The sequence below is a fragment of the Homarus americanus genome, unplaced genomic scaffold, assembly GCF_018991925.1.
Source record: "Homarus americanus isolate GMGI-L3 unplaced genomic scaffold, GMGI_Hamer_2.0 scaffold50325, whole genome shotgun sequence".
Classification (NCBI taxonomy): Eukaryota; Metazoa; Arthropoda; class Malacostraca; order Decapoda; family Nephropidae; genus Homarus; species Homarus americanus.
This window is the reverse complement of record NW_024742772.1, coordinates 593389-610998: the sequence shown is the minus strand read 5'-3', so window position 1 is coordinate 610998 and position 17610 is coordinate 593389. Positions and strand designations below refer to the sequence as shown.

Genomic DNA, 17610 nt, shown 5'->3' with positions numbered 1-17610 from the left:
ATCAATAACCAAAATGTCTTCTGTCTACTCTGTTACATGCTTTCACCAAAATACTGTACATAAACATGCAGTCTCTTATTTTTACCTCGCTCCAAAAGGGGTTTGCAAGGTATTAGAAAGTCCCTGTCATGTTGAATTAGATTCCTCATACACTCACACACAGGTTCATAGACACACCATAATCACACACACACAAAAGTAACCTTGACATTTTTCTCTATGACATTTAGATTTGTCCAGAAGATAAAAACTTCATCAGTGAAAGATATGTGATACCGTACAGTGCTCTAAAATTTATAAAGCACAGAAATACAGTACAGTATAGTATTTGAACTGTCCCTACTTTTCCTGAATATTTGTTACATCAATACTGTACACCCACCCAGATGACCACAACTCTTTATTTTTCTTGTGGTAACCCTGATACAGTACAGTTGGGCAATGTTTGTCTGTACAGTTGATAGGACTTTAGGACAACAAACTCGAACCTTCTTAACGGTTCAGCTGTCATAAAAGTGACCCAGGTAACGCCCCAAAAACATAAAACGTGTAAATAACGATGCTGAGTTGACAGAGACAATACTGGCAATGGTGTTATTTCATGGTTCACCGTATCTTATGCTAAGAGCATTCTTCCCCTAGCACTAAAATAAACCAAAAGATAAATAAATTAAAGAAGGTACTTACGCATCATCAGGGGTTAGCTGAATAGGCTCATCTGTAAATTCTGGTGGGAAGTTTGCCAGATCACGGTCAGAGTCTAGCCTGGGGCGATATGGCGGGGGTACCTGTCGCTGCTGCAACTGTAACAACAACAAAGCAAACATACACAACCACTGCTTCTCACATTCGCACAACTCTGCCATTATGTACAAGACACCAACTTTGAAAACTTTTACAGTATGTAATACAGTACTAAGCCAACACAGTTTATGAGTTGCACTCTATAGAAATAAGTTGCCTTGGTATGCACCACATCACACATCTCCTAATGAGAAGAAAGTGCAGGCACAATATTAAGCTCAAAGCCAGATAAATCTTGAGGCAGTCTATCACCATACCGTCTAGTAGCAAATGTTACACAGCCACTTGCAATACAGTACAAAATTACCTGAAATAAATTAGTGGGAAACTAACTCTACTGCAAATACTTCTGCTTGTCTGTAATAAAGCCAAATTAAGACAGCATACACTAACAAACACAACACAAACAACAGATAACAGACATGGACTGCTACAACAGCTACAAGTGAGTAAAACTGGAATGTAAGTTAGGGGTTAGCTTTGTGATAAATTAGCTTCCTAGCATCCAAGATCATTCTGAAACTTTTTTTTTTTTTTACATCAGGTTTCTATCTATAATATCGTTTGCATTATAACAAGACAACACTGAACAAAGTTATAGATATTATACTTTATTTTAGTACCTCAGGAAACTATGAAGAATAATGCCATTCTTTAAGGCTTCAAAGAGTTTAATTTCTCACCATCTTATTCATCAATTACTCATCTTTATTCTCATCGCCATGATGATGAACACAAGAGAATTAACCCCTTCTCTATAGGGACGTCACTTTCGATATTTTATTTGGCCAACGATTGAGGATTTTATTCAGGTCAGAGGGGGCCGTATACACAAGGAGCTAAAATTAATAATATCACTGTTCATAGTTCTGTACAGTATTACTATGAACAAAATTTACAGTAGACTAACTCTCCTTCTAGTAAACACTTGGTAAACAGTATATTAACTTGTATTTTGGATTGCTAAAATATGCCAATAATTTCTGCCTTCTTAAAACATATTAGCACAGTCATTGAAGAGAATCCTGTCAGTCCTCCATCCCATCCATGAGCCCTGAGATTCATGAACCTGTGAATCCAAGACAGTGTTGTGTTCATAGATGGTGCACTGTGTGATGTCTTGGGTTCACAGGTCCACGAGTCTCAGTGCTCATGGGTGGGACAGAGGACTGACAGGACTCTTCCGTGCCTGTACACCCTTTTAATCGTCTAGTACTAAATTTTCTATCAATTTTCTAGTACTGCTGTGAATATTACGCGACAAAAATACAAATATATCCAGGGTGATATCCACAGATCTAATAACATTACAACTATCATAAGAAACTTCTTACTAATTAATATTTTCTTTGAGTGAAGACTAATGATCTTGAAGCTACTGTATATATTTAACTTTCTTTAATAATCAGCAGGCAAGCATAATTAATAAAAATTTCATCTTCATGCAGTCTTGTATCAGAGGGCACTATACTACCCAACTACTGTACTTAACAAACAACTTTAACCTCTATAAACAATTAGAAACCAGTAACTAACTTACAGGGCATTTCAGATCATGACATATTGGACATATACTGTATCCAAACAAAACTGTCTAAATGTCTAAGAGGAGCAGCATGCACAAAACATGCAACCAAAATAAGGATACAAGTGTTTGTGTATTGAGGATAACTGTGATAAATTTTCTACTGTCACAATCAGATCACCTCTTTATTCCAAATTACCGTTAATCCTACGTATTCAAACTTCCTTTAAGTAAACTACAGACTGCTGGGGATTCTGACGGACGGGTTAAGATCACGGCACACCTAAGCTACCACATAATGACAGCAACTGTTCATATGCTGCTACTAACCTGACACAAGATACTGAAACTGTCAACTTCGTCTTCCCATAGTCTTATCATAGAACTACCAATCAACCACCAAATTATCATAATAAACTCTGTAATGCTATCTTTATCCATGATAATACTTTACTAAATTTTAAATTCTTTTGTACATCTGTATGCACTTACACCTGATACAGTGGCTAGCATGTTTTGTGAGATGTGGCAATTTTGTGCTTGTTTACCTCATTTTAAAACTCCCAGAATGGCCCTTAGGAACCTTCCAATAGAAACCACACTAAGGATACTAGATAAGCATTCCACCCAGTTGCCACATTTCACAAGATGCACCAGCCACTGTACCAGGTATACTGTAAGTGCAGTCAAATTTACATCCTATATGAGTTCTGTAATCCTTAAAATAGTATAAGTTTATCACAAGAAAACTTACTGAAGACCATTATTTTAACATTCAAAGAAAGTTTAATGATTATGAATTATTAGTGATTATAAATAGGTAAGAGTTGATGAGTGCATTTAATACATTAATACATAAGAATACTCTGAAGCACTGCAGGTGTGAGTATCTTAGTGTGGCTGCAAGACATCGACAAGGCAGGCAGGCAGGTTAGCTCCTCATCTGCAACACTATCACTGAGGTTAAGTTAGATATACAGTACAGTACAGAGAAGGCAGAATAGAAGTTCAGGAGAGTGTGGATCAAATTCTAATGGCTTACTAAGACAACACTCAGTATGGCTGTATATACAACAACCTTGCAAAGAATTTCAACATTGGGTCCCATACTTGTTCCAACAGAAACTACCGGACAACACCACAGTTTACAATCGATCACACTCAGTCAGTTCCATGTCCTCTTACACTCTTCTCCAGCCAGCCTGGCCATCATTCCAACCCTAGGAATTTTGGGTGGGGATGGGGGAGGTCAAGAGGTGGGTGTTTGACTTACTGATCATCTGGAGTAAACTGTACAGGCTCAGCTGTAAACTGAGGGTCAAAGTTTTCAAGGTCTCTTTCTCCATCTACCCGTGGCTTGTATGGTGGTGGAATCTGTTTCCTTTCCAGCTGAAAATAACCATTCCACTGGGTGAGAACAACTGATAAAATAGTAATGATGAGAAGTAAATGTTGTCACCAGCTCACACCTACAAAATCTATATTCTGAAAAGGGAAAAGATCAATTATTTAGAAAAATATGAATGAAGTGTGCAGCTGCATACAAGCAGCTCCCACTGATAAAGACTAGACACCATTTTGACCCAAAAATTCAATTATCAATGACAAAATCCTGAAATATTATGAGAAAAACCAAAAAACCCCACATAATCACACACTCAGAAGCTCAATTCTTTCTCCATCAGTTTCAACCAATGTGTGGATGTGAACATTGACACAAATACAGATATTAGGGAAAATAAAACAGCTCTTCCCCTACTTTGCAGAGTTGAGGATGTTAATGGTATACAGTACTGTTATAACATGCTTACCTCTCACTACCATATCCTGGGTTCAATCCCTGGGTTAGACGTGAGAAGGGTGTTATATACGGTAAAGCGTCCCTACCAAACATCACAGGTACTCTGGCCTCCTCCTGTACTAACACTGGATAATGAAGAACAAATTCATCAAGAACAACGACGGAGTAAAGAAGTCACCGGTGTCCTGTTAAAGCAGTAAATTAAACTATTGGAAACAAAGATGATAAAAAATAAGATGCTAATAATATAGTAATAATAATACCTATAATAACAATAATAATAATACAGCAATAATAACTTACGGTATTTGGGAAAAAAGAAAAAATCACCAATCAAAATTTAATGACTAACACACTGATGGGGTTAAGCTCTGTACAGTACTGTGAAACACTAAAGATTATCTTAAAACAATAAGAGCTGCCATACTTAGCTTGGATTACTCCTACACTTCAGTCTGTTCATTTGACATGTAAACATAGCTGAAATGTCTGGTAAATTTCCTTGTTGACCTTGCACTCTAATTCTCTCTACATGACAGGAGCTTCTAATATACAGAGCATTTCTATCATAAATCTAAATAATCTTCAAATTAAATTAAAGCAACACTTTCACATTAGATTCTAAAAATATGCATTCAAGAAATTTAAATTACTGTAGTTGAAAAATAATTTACACTACATGCACATTGTGATGGCAGACAATCAAGGCTCCCCCAACTGTGAAGGCTAAAGATATCAGTAATTTTTACGAGTGGGTGAACCCATAACTTTGACCCGAATTAAACTTGGCAATGTTAAGTTACAAGATGTAAGAGTGTTAGAACTAAAGAATTTTGCCGCTGAAAGTATATAAATAAACCAATCCACTTTTGTTTTTGGCACTGACCATAAGCTGATAGCTGATATCACAAAGATCACCACTTTATATTTAGAGCACCTCTGCACTCCAAGAGGAGGGGGGAGGAATACTCAGTTGCTGGCTCCCCAGTTCATATCCAACATGCCCTTAGGAAAAATCTGATCACCACTCCCAATTTCGTTCTTTCACTGTAGGGTGAAAGGTAGTGGATGAAATCGTCTTTATTAGTTGGCATATAGTAAACTGAATATTTTACACTCTGCTCTGTTCTCCAAATTATCGTGTCTAGGAATGGCAATTTGTTTTCCTTCTCTTCCTCCACTGTGAATTGGATATCACTGTTCACATTGTTCAACATTCCCCACTTGTTCCTCATGTCTGTTCCTCTTGGTACAATCACTAATACCTGTACATCATCCACATATCAATACCACTTGGCCCCTCTGCCCATAATCCTTGTGTAATTGTCTGCTTCCAGTATCTCCATGTAGAGACAAGCCATGACAGCACTGAGGGGGAAGCCCATGGCTAAGTCACTTTACTGCATATATTCTTCTATGTTGAAAATGAAAGCATCAAATCTAATACACAGTATCACAAGTCAGGTGAATTCCTCCCTAGGCACCAGCATCTCCTCGTTCCTGATGCTGCCCATAGCTTTCTCCACCACCTCTATGGCCCCTTCTACTGGCATGTTAGCAAACAGATTTAACATCAAAGCTTAACATTTTCTTGTTGTTAAAGTTAAAGACGTTAAGCGTGTCTATAAGGTCAATGTAATTTGTTAGGTGGGCACCACCGATGGTTTCTATTGCCTTAGATAAGGGTTTGGCTTGTCTTTTCCCTTTTTAAGGAACTTTCATGCCATGGGTTATCCTCTGAGAGTGTTGTATGAAAGAGAAGAATAATCTATTCTTTTAATTTATTCAGTTACTGTGTTTTATCCCAGTCACACAAGATGAGGACTAGGGGATTGATTTTTCAACCACTAGACTTGCTGCTGGTTCTGGAGTTCCTTAATTCTGATGTATGGTTATAAATCATAATTACAACGGTATTTACATGGCATCAGTTATAATAAGCTTGAGTAACTGTGTAATTTTGTGTATATAGACCATCAAGACCATTCACCTCATCATGCAATGCCAACCTTAAACCTGTCTGTGGTCATCTCAGCAAACCTCTACATATATCACATCACAAAAACCACAGTACTGTGCACTAGAACTGATCTCTCTGAATAAACACTTTTGCTAAGGTGTACTGTAAATTAAGCATGTGTTATCCGAGCCCTTTCCTGTCCCCTTCCTATGCTTGTCTTGCACTACTCTCCCTTACTAAGACAGTACCTGTACTTTATCTTTTGCGGTTTCTGTACCCCTTTATCCATCCCACACACAAGTTGGACAGGAAGAAATAGAATCAACAACTGTAAAAATTAATTATTCTGTCCTACCAAAGTGTACAGCTAGCTATAAGCCTTTGACACACAATGAAAACAAAATAAGTCTTGTCACTTACCATTTCCCAGATTATAGTCTTGAAGAACGGGTGACTAACTATATCTGTAAAGCCAGTTTCTGGGTGACACCCGAGTCGGTCAACTGGGTTTTTGTTGAGGAAGCCCTTGAGGATTGAGGCAGCTTTGACGGACAGTGACCGAGGGATACGGATGGGTCGCTCTAATATTACTGAAAATTAAGAAACATTTTTTTTAGATTGTAAGTCACAAATTCCTATACAAAAAATTCAATAAAATGAATCCAACTTGTAATTATTCTCAGCTTATAATCATAAACAAGTTGGCTGAATAATTAGAGATAAATATTGACACATGAACCTGACCATAAAAATTAGTCAAGAAACTCTATGGCTGGGTAAAGTATCTTGGTTCAAGGGGTGTGACATACATTAAATCAAACACTGACCTTTAATTCATAACCTGCAAAAGTTACTGAGGTCAAGAACTTACTAAAAGATAACAAGTATTACATAAGTGACCCTCACCTTTACCCATGATCTACAATAAAGAATCAAATCTAGTTTTTTATAGTTAGTTCCTGTGGTCACTAACAAAAGTCTTGTCGCCTCTTCTGCTGCTCCACGAACCCCGAGATTCAAACTCGTGAATCTGAAGCATTTATGGACAGAATAATGCATCAGTGTCTACTGCTTCAGGTTTTGGGATTCATGGAACAGCAGAAGAGGCAATAGGACTTTTGTTTGTGACTGTATACTCGCTCCAAAAAGTATCTTTACGAAGGGGTTTGATGAATTTCAAATTGAACACCAAGACTTCTGTTGTCTAGGAAGGGTTGTCGAAATCCTTCATCCTTTGTGTCATATTGCCTCACATAAAATCATAAAGACACCATTTGGAGCAAGTGTTCATCCATCTATTCTACTTTGGGTACCTTAAACAGACACTTTTGTTGCAGTAACCGTGTGGTCTTGACCTATGGGAGACTGGGAAGTATGGAGGAGCTTCCATTCACTTACTCACCTTGAAAGAGGAAGTCTTCAGTGTTACAATCTGGGTTGTCAGATGCCCCAACAATATCAAAGGGACTTTTGCCTGCTAACATCTCATAAAGTAGAACTCCTAATGCCCACCAGTCAACGCTGTATAAGAAAGAAAAATTACATGTACCTCAAAATCTTTTCTAACCCCTTGTAGCTTGTGTATGGGGTCGCTTCTGAGCTGAATAAAGTTGTCTGCTGCTAGCCAAAAAAAATATTGAAAGTGGCATCTCCATAGTGATGAGGTCAACTTGGCTTCAATTGTTTTGTTTTTACTATGAAGATATTATGAGTAAAAGACCATTTTTATACATAATATCTTAACCAATTCTGTCTTATTTTTCTAATTGAAATGCAATGATATAATTTCCCATCGTAATAAAGAATATTGATTTTTGAAGATCTTGCAGTGTTGGATTGATTACAAGTGTCCATCAAATCTGAAATTATCTACAAATGACTCACTCTATTATAAACATGTCCAGTATTGTAATCTGAAGGGTCTAAATCAATCCAAATGTAAAGGAAATTAATATCCCTTTTAATTCTGAAACTACAACCAAAATATCCCACCTTTACAGAGATAAAAACATCACCAGTCACGGAAAAAAGTCTTATCAATCCTCCATTCCATTCATGAACCCGAAGTCATGAACCTGTGAATCCAAGACATTACACAGTACACCATCGATGAATCCAACAATGGATTCACTGGTTCATGAGTCATGGTTGAGAAAGAGGACTAACAGGATTTATTTCTATGGCTGTACATGAAGTGTCCTCACCTAAAGCTATATTCTACACCTTGTAAAATCTCTGGTGCGATGTAGTTTGGTGTCCCGCAGAAGGTAGAGGTAGTGTCGCCTGGACGGATGCCTTCTTTGCACATACCATAATCGGTTAGTTTAATGTGCCCCTCGTGGTCAAGTAAGACGTTATCCAATTTAAGATCACGGTAAATAATGCCTGTAAGAGTAGAAAGGAAATATATTTTTTTCTAGATTAAGCTTTGACTTTTCACAAGTATTCTGGCACATTAAAAACTTTCAAAAAATTTACAGATTAAGTTTTGAATCTTCACTGGTATTCTGGTACAGTACTGTATATGAAAAACTTAAAAATGCTAAACTAAGGGAGATATTAAACATAAGTAAAGTACTAATAAATCATGATATAAATTATAGAACAATAATTTTTGTTTTTTATAGCTAAAGTTTAACGAAATGGTTGAAACAGGATTACTTAATGTAGTGATTCACTGATTAGCGACTCACCTTTTTCATGCAGGAAGTTAAGCGCTAAGCAGATCTCAGCAGCATAAAATCTAGCGTGCTCCTCGGGCAGGCGACGCTGCCTTTGCATGTGGAACATAAGGTCACCTCCTCGAACAAATTCAATTACAAAGAAGAGTCGGGACGGAGTCTGGAAGCACGAGTGTAGACCAACCAAGAACGGGTGGTTGGAGGCCGTCTCAAACACGTGCTTTTCTGTCTGGACCCAATCTATGTCCTGGAAGAAAATGTCACCATTAAACATATAAAACACTGTGAAGGATGTTCGATAATGAATCACTAAAACATTAAAAACTGCTATAAACACACATAATATAGTACAGGTATCAATCAATAATGAAATATCCCATAGGAGTAGAGCACACAACACTAACTATGTGAGTAACTATGTACGGTATACTGCATTACAGTATGTATACCTGGTATGTTGTGCTCAAAGATCAAATTTGGTCACCGGGCAAAAAAACTACCACAATGCTTTCTGGGCACAATAATATTACCAGAAAGGGAAATTCGCATTGTTAGATTAGGTTGGTTCAGATCGCGTTCTGGTAACATAACTATTACCCATCGCATTGTGGACAAGAACTTGGCACCTACAAATTAATGCTACAGTAATTATTTTGTGTTCTGTAATGTTAAGACCTCCCATAACACATTGTGGCTGTTTTGGAGGAGTCCACAACGTGAATTTCCCTTTCTGGTCTTAATATCGTGCCCAGTACGCATTGTGGTAGTTTTTTCACTCAGAGAGAGAATTCGGTCTTTGAGTCAAACATATATAAATACTTTTAATGGAAGCAACATGTCTTACTAATACTGTAATAATTCAAAATAATCCATAAATAACCCAAAGTTGTAAATACAGAGCCTTACATAATTGCAAGGCTTTACACAAATTACATTCCTCATAACCCAGTAAACATGTCGTACAAAGGCAGGAAAGAAGTGTGAGTACAGTATAAACAAGCTCACTCAAATTAGAAAAGCCTCCCCTTACCCTGAGTCACGTGTGGCTATACTGTAATGAAACTTCCATTTTCATATTCCAAGTTGAATTTGACTGGTGAATGGTGACCGACCAGAAATTAACCGAGTCACCACATTCGGATTTATTTTGGTTTTATTTGTCCTAATCAACAGAAACATGCGAGCAAATAAAGAAAAAAATTATCCTGAACCAACTAACTATAAAGAAAGAAAGGTAAAATGTCACAATACTACAGTCCCTTCACAGAACACACTCTGCAGTACATGAATGATCTGATTTATCTACCCATACATAATCCTGTAAAATGGTCTCTCCTATGGTGAAGTTTCAAACAGGACTAATAGATTTTGTACAAGAACTATCATCATCGTCATCGTCATCATCATCATCATCATCATCATCATTAGAGTTTTATGGTCATTTTCTACACTTGTATGGGTTAGCAGACTATCTAGAGTCGACAGAGGACTTGGGTCAACAGAGATATACCATAAATAAAGTAGAACATTAGCAAAGATTCGTTCCCAAGAATTAATAGTTACTGCTTACACTAAGAATGTCAGCTAGCACAACTATTAATGAGAATGGACAGAGGAATAAACCAGTAAAACCAGAAGTTAATATTCATGAAGAAATAAGACACCTGACGTCCGGAACATAAACACCGTACAGTACCTCATCATCAGTGACGAGCGTTTTCTTGATGACCTTCATGGCGTAGATCCTCTTAGTTTTCTTCAGCTCGACCATCAACACCTTGGCGTAAGATCCCCGGCCAATAACACGGATGAGCTCAAAGTCGTCCAAGCAGTACTGTCCTGCCTGGCCGGCGGGAGACATGGGTTCACTACGACTCCCTGGAACACATCGTCAATTAGTGCTAAAGTTACAATCAAATTAACACTATATAAAGAATAACTCTCAAACACTGTATACATGAGAGCTGCTAAGGATAAGGGAGTGTAAATGTAAGCTAATGGATCTTTTGTGTACGAATCTATCCTAGGTTTTTTCATTTCCTTTATCAAGTATTGGGAAAAAAGTGAAAATATTTATAAGCATTACTGTCATTTCAAACCTACAATTTTTATCATCAGGGAGACCTAATATTATGTTATTCAAAACCTTCTCTATGGTAATATATGTTCTTATGTTCCAGTGTGAGAAAGAGTCCACAATGTAAAGAGATGAGAGTACAGTTTCCATCAAAAGATTAGTAATATCCTCTAAAACTGTGGTCTTGGGGGGAAAAAATTATCATCACTTTCTTAGATTTTGAAGTTAATAAAATAGAGACTAATACAATAAGCAGGAATGTATGGTATTGTAGGTATTGCAATGAGAGTAAACCAACAGCAGAAATAGTTTTATGTATGGTATTAGGAAAACTCTTACTGGTAACTCCCTACCTAACTCAACCACCTAATTAACTATGCGAAAAAAAAGGAAAAAGGTAATTATGTAACCTATGCTATACACTACTGTACTTCATACCATTAAATTACTTTCTATTCTCACTTATTGTGGTTCTTCTCAGGGATAGGTAAAAAATCTTGGAGAAAAAGAATCTAATTAATTATGATAGCAGGAGAATAATAAAAGTTAATTACATGTGAGTATAATACAAGTTGTGACAGAAGAGTTAAAATTTACCATATGTTGTCAGATATTTTTCTTACCTGTGATAGTTGGCATTTCCACAGGTGTTTCTTCTGTTATCCCAGGGTCTGCAAAAGTCATATAACTTTAGTAATGAGTTGGTGAGAGTTACCTTTATAAACTCCAGAACCAACACTGGGAAATCGAGAATCCAATTAAGTTCTCACATTATTTCTCACCTGGAACACGTCACCCTGTCTTACACTCGCAGCAGGGAGGCTAATACAGTACAGCACACACAATAACTATACCTGCTATGGCTCCTGTCAACACAAAGTTATCTGATGAGAGGTTATCTTTGTTAGTTTAAAGACAATATTTGTGAAGAAGTTATTATGTATGGTACTGTACTGCCCTTAATTGGGACGAGAATCAAGTCTTAAATTTAATGGGGTTTACACTGGTTGAATTTCATAAGGGCATAACTTGTACATATAGTGTTTAAGAAATTATTCATACCTGTATATGATTTGTACAGTATCACATAAGTTCATTGGTCATTAGTTATTTACTTCAATAATAGTTTGTATTGTACTGTATAATAAAAGCCCCAAATGTTTTATTAGGCCAAGTGAGAGTTGCTACATACCCGAGATCTCCGCAAAGTCCTGCACGGCCATTCTGCCATTGGTGCCAGCCCTGGGGAGTGTCGAGTTGTCGTGAGATGCCAGAGTGTCAGTGGAAGTGTCCAGGTCTGCATTACATGGCACTTTCTGGAGCTTGTGGCACTTTTTGTGAACGAGGAGCTTGCATTGGGTGCACTTGAAGCCTTGCCGGCCAAGACCCCATATACGATCCTTGCAGAATTCGCAGAAGGCACGCTGAAAATATCCATTTACTGTCAGATGCTAGAAAATGAAACAGGATACACACAGACATACACATACACACACACACATCTTACTGTAACTATTGACAGCAAAAAAAAAAAAAAAGACAAATTCTGTATAATAATCAATCCATTATACTGTACTGTACTGATGCTTTTGTATATAACTGGATATTAAACATTATATCAAGTTATAACAAAACATTTTCTACATATGATAACCAAACTAACCAGGAGTCAACCCAACACAAGTGAAAGCAGACGTCTTAAACATAAACAGCAGCAAAATACCGTACCATAGACTCAACAGGAAAAACACTCACCCACCACAGCACTGTACTGAAATGTTCCCCATCCTACTGAGGCAAAGCTTATACCCCAGAAAAGAGGTAGAGAGAACGTACACAGAACCAACATCTATTTATACAGTCATCTATCTATTCCTTCCTGCAGGGATATAACCATGAGAGAGAGAGAGAGAGAGAGAGAGTCTAACCCCAACCCTCCCCCTTTTTAATTATCTTCCTCGACCCTGAGTATAAGGTCGAGACGAATCAATACACTGTACTGGGGATTGTTACAGTGAAGGGCAGTCTACAACCTGGCCAGACTCGGAAGACCACCATTCTCCTATGAACACATTTGAATCCAGTTTTAGTGGGAGCCTATCTAAACCAGTCTGCTAATGCCCTGGAGTCTATTTGATCAGCCACCTTATGCCCTGGAGTCTATTTGATCAGCCACCTTATGCCCTGGAGTCTATTTGATCAGCCACCTTATGCCCTGGAGTCTATTTGATCAGCCACCTTATGCCCTGGAGTCTATTTGATCAGCCACCTTATGCCCTGGAGTCTATTTGATCAGCCACCTTATGCCCTGGAGTATATTTGATCAGCCACCTTACACCCTACAGCTATACCTACACCACCATCTGCATTACTGACTACCTAATAACCTAATTCCTCCCATACAGAATAGTGAAGGTTTTGCATCAGCCAATTCCCTCCAATCTTTTAATAAACAGAGCAAAATCGCATCCATCTATGCTATGTGTTGCAATACTGTCCCACTCTCTACATGGTCCTCAAACTACACTGTTTCCTCCCCCCATTATACTGTCTCTATCTACACTGTGTCATTTCCTATACACTGTCCCCCCTCCTTACACTGTCTCCCTACCAAGAAAACACTAGTAAATGTTAATTAAATGTTTGGTGGATATTATTCATCAGATCTCTCTCTCTCTCTCTCTCTCTCTCTCTCATGCTCTGTGTGTGTGTGTAAGGCGGAACCAGTAGTTTATGAGCCTCTGCCAGGTCCGACTCACCCTCCCTGACTCACCCTGTTGAAGCGCTTGGCCTGGAAGATGTGCCCGTTGACCTTGTACAGCTTCCTCCATCGTCTTGCTCCCCGTCGATAGATACTCCCTGCAGGACCACCAAGAAAAATAACAACAATTATTATAGTAACAGTTTTCAAACACTCTACACAAGACGTATCATAATCAAGCACTAATGCACCACTAAAATTGGTTCTTTTGGTTAATTTATCAAGGTGAGTCACTTTAGTATATGAGAAACCAATGATATTCCAGAACTCATTATATCAATAGCCAATGATCTTTCAGGATTCACTCAGTATATCAGGAACCAATCATCTTCCAGAACTCAGTATATAACAGCCAATGATCTTCCAGGATTCACTTCGTATATGAGGAACTAATCATCTTTCAGCTATTAAGAGGGCTGTTAGGAATGTCAAACCTGGAGGAAGAGCTTAGTTGTTGAGTCAATATTAGCCAAAGTAAACAATAATATCCCTAATACACAGCCGATTCTTTATGACACAAACATGTAAACAATTCATGTGTGTTTGTGAGAGAGAGAGAGAGAGAGAGAGAGAGAGAGAGAGAGAGAGACGGTCATCTTATCTCACGGGACTGAAGTTAAGTTACCCAATAAATGGTTTCTTAAGTCGACACTCTATACCCGTGTCTCCAGGTTAGGTGAACACACTAAGACTAGCTTTCCCTAATTTATCATGGACGTCACATTATTCCCCTTCCATAGATCAACAAACGAACTGTAATAAGGTAGAAACAGGTATATAACAAGATAAAAATATGAATAGTGATACCCGAAGACAACTTAATAAAATCATCAAAAAATTCTTAATGCCTGTTAAAGTTTTACTGGTTATTTACAAACAATTTCCTTAACCTACCCCCCCCCCCCTTCCCTGCCCCTCTCACCTAGTTTAATTAAATGTTGGTACCGTAGCGTTATGACTTGGTTGGTACAGCAATGGTCTCCTGATATTGCTGCAGTCTCTACCAGGTCATCATTGAACAGTACCGTACAGGGTTAAAGCAGTAGGCCTCCTCCACACACCACCACAAGGATAAATGGAATTGAAACAAACTTCTACCAAGAAACTTATTAATATACTCTAACCTAACCTATACTTCACCACGATGACTGCCGTTTTTATTACCCGTATCGTCGTCAGGAAGGTCACCGGGGGAGAGCTGCAGACGGTGGAAGTACTGCAGGATGGAGCTTATGACGTAGTTTTTGTTGGGTGGTTGTGTGGGCGGCCAGAGGAGGTCCTGCGTCATCACAGAGGGGTCAGTGGGATTCCTCTCTCTACCTGTACCTCCCCAAGACAAGGGGCGGCGCCTTACCCTAACACCTTGTTCCTCCACCTTATTTAACGCGGGAGAGGGAGAGGTGTTAGCAGCTGCAGGGGACAAGACGGCCGCTCTCTTGTTAAGGTTCACGTCAAGGTCGGTGCAGGAGTTGGGTCGGAGGGGAGAGCGCCTCAATCGGGGGTGGTCACGTAATTTAGGTCTTTTTCCAGCAGCGGGCAACGGTACAGACGAGGCCACACTACCATCACCCACCACCACTGCCTCGTTACCAGGGCTGTGACTGCAGGAGGAAGGACCACCCAAGACCCTGGCGTCTATCCTTGACACTCCCTCACTAACACTGCTGTAGTCACACTGATCTGTACCTGTAGTGACTCCGGCATGTGGTGTAGGTGAGAAGGTTTGAGGAACAGGACTTAAACAGGCTGTCACTCTACTTCCTCTCTCTGCACCACTACAAGATTCCCCGTCGTCCTCACACTCACTCAATTCTTCACCGCCTCCATCACCCTCGCTCCTCGACGACGTGCGCTTCCTCCGAGACAACATAAGCAGTGACTTGGACAAACTCTTCCATCTTTCTCTCCTAACTTTCAGTGCGCTGTTTCCATACACGGGACTCGACTGGCGGGATGATAAAGGTTGAGGGGCGCGACTGTCTCCTGTTGTATAACTAATCTCTAAGGACTTCCGCCTGTGGACTTTGGCTTCCTTCAGGTCGCCGGGAGCAACACAGCCAAGGAAGAGAGCTGACAGCGGTCTGGTGTGTTTAGTGGTGGAGGTACTTCTTGGTGCAGGAGTGGGGGCGACATCTCCAGCCCTGTCCACCTGCAGCCCTCCATTGCCACTCACTGTTGACACACTCATAAAGTCACCGTTCATAACACAGTACTTCTCTCCTCCAGTGTACTAATTCATCAGTATCCACAGTCCCCCAAAAGGTAAGGTAGCAACTTCTTGGATTGTCTCACGTACACTGTTGACCAGAATGACACAGTACAGTACTCTCTTCGAAGACTTTATAGCACAAGAAGTGAATTTGTCGTTCAGTGCTGAGAGTGTCCGTTCATAACACCAAACAAAGATTTCCAAGTGTTTACAAGAATATTAATCTTCTACCACATCAAAATTAACTCAGTCGTCCCACGTTCACTACCTATACACACAGGTAACAGCAGCCAGGTAGAGCCATAACCCAAACACTGAACGTCTTCCTAAAGGCAGCGTGGTCACTTCTCAAGCAGACACTATACCAGCTACAGTTCAACACCACCTCCCCTCTACAGCTTCACCATGATAACTACCACACCACCACCCACCACTTCCTCAATGACATCTTCCCACCACCTTATCCATTGGTCTCTGTATCAGTTGAGTCAACCTTCATTATCTGATAACAGGTAAAGCCAACTGACACGACCAACTTAACAGCAGATAACTGTCTTATTGTTGGATCACGTAAACTACCACTTAAAGTCAAAACTACTCCACCAACTTCTAAACGAACCACCAATAGTCATAATAAATAGGAGTGGTATAAGATGACAAGATAGGAGCGTGATATAGAGGGTTTAGGGAGTGGCAGGATAGACATGATAAGTTACGTGGTGTGAGGGAAGAAAGTGTCATAATTACTCCAACAGGTGTGACTCACTGATAAAGAGACTGACAGTGTGACAGACAGAGACAGACATAAACCTGTGCACTACATATTGACAAAGTTAAAAGTTTCTAAACTCAAATTTCCCAGAACTGGTGTGAAGAAACGAGTTATAAGCCCCTGGTGACGTCAATATGTACAGTACAACAACAACAACAATTAATAACAACAACAATATAACAACTAATAAATAAAAAAAATACTACTACTACTAATAATAATAAAAATAAACCTAAAAACATCTAATAATATAAACAATTGCTCGGTAATCCAGTTGGCAGAGCGCTCGACTCGCAAAGGAACAGTCGTAGGTTCGATTCCCGACAGGAGAGGAACACTGCCCCATACCCCTCCACATACTCAGGTACACAAGAGCTCTCTTATATCTCCCAGTAGTGGTATAATCTTCACCACACACACACACAATAGTCCCCATAAAAGCACCTGCCGACAACTGAGGACCGCCCCCCTCCATCCCCCCTCCTCCCCCACACTCTCCCGAGGAAACAAGTGGCATAGTTTCTGGGGCAGCGGTGGAGGAGGAAGGAGAAGGAAGGAGGAGGAGGAGGAGGAGGAGGAGGAGGAGGAGGAGGAGGAAGGAGGAGGAGGAGGAGGAGGAGGAGGAGGAGGAGGAGGAGGAGGAGGAGGAGGAGGAGGAGGAGGAGGAGGAGGAGGAGGAGGATATTTTATAACGGGGAAGACACGGCCTCCTCACTCCACATGATGAGTATATGTTTACGCCATCTTGAAACCTAGAGGACCTTCTTTTTCCTCCACCGCAATCTCTCCTCCTCTTACATGCTTCTTGGTACAATCCCCCCTCCTCCCCCCCCCTCCTTCCCCCCCCCTTCGTTGCATTAGTTGTGGTTTATATGTATATGATTTTGCTTTGTTTTTCTGTTTTGTGTTTTTTGTTTTTGTTTTAGTTCTCTCGCCTTTTTTCTCTTTATATTTAATCTCTCTCTCTCTCTCTCTCTCTCTCTCTCCCTCATTTATTATTATTATCACACACACACACAC

The 17610-nt window shown here is 39.5% G+C and overlaps 1 protein-coding gene across 11 annotated transcripts in view; it reads right to left on the bottom strand.

The window, feature by feature from the left end:
- The window catches only part of LOC121877018 (atypical protein kinase C-like), a 122460-nt gene that overhangs the window by 16592 nt on the left and 88258 nt on the right, over window positions 1–17610 (bottom strand). For 6 of the 11 annotated variants that reach the window (XM_042382609.1, XM_042382611.1, XM_042382615.1 and 3 more), the window contains 9 exons: window positions 13622–13707; window positions 12041–12272; window positions 11472–11519; window positions 10468–10649; window positions 8784–9018; window positions 8295–8475; window positions 7493–7611; window positions 6511–6680; window positions 3603–3718 (listed from right to left, as the gene is read on the bottom strand). In XM_042382609.1, the coding sequence (XP_042238543.1) occupies window positions 3603–3718; window positions 6511–6680; window positions 7493–7611; window positions 8295–8475; window positions 8784–9018; window positions 10468–10649; window positions 11472–11519; window positions 12041–12272; window positions 13622–13707 (1369 nt within the window). Of the gene's footprint in view, window positions 1–687; window positions 804–3602; window positions 3719–6510; window positions 6681–7492; window positions 7612–8294; window positions 8476–8783; window positions 9019–10467; window positions 10650–11471; window positions 11520–12040; window positions 12273–13621; window positions 13708–17610 lie in introns of all 11 variants that reach the window. The other 5 variants (XM_042382610.1, XM_042382612.1, XM_042382614.1 and 2 more) reach the window with 2 other exon arrangements.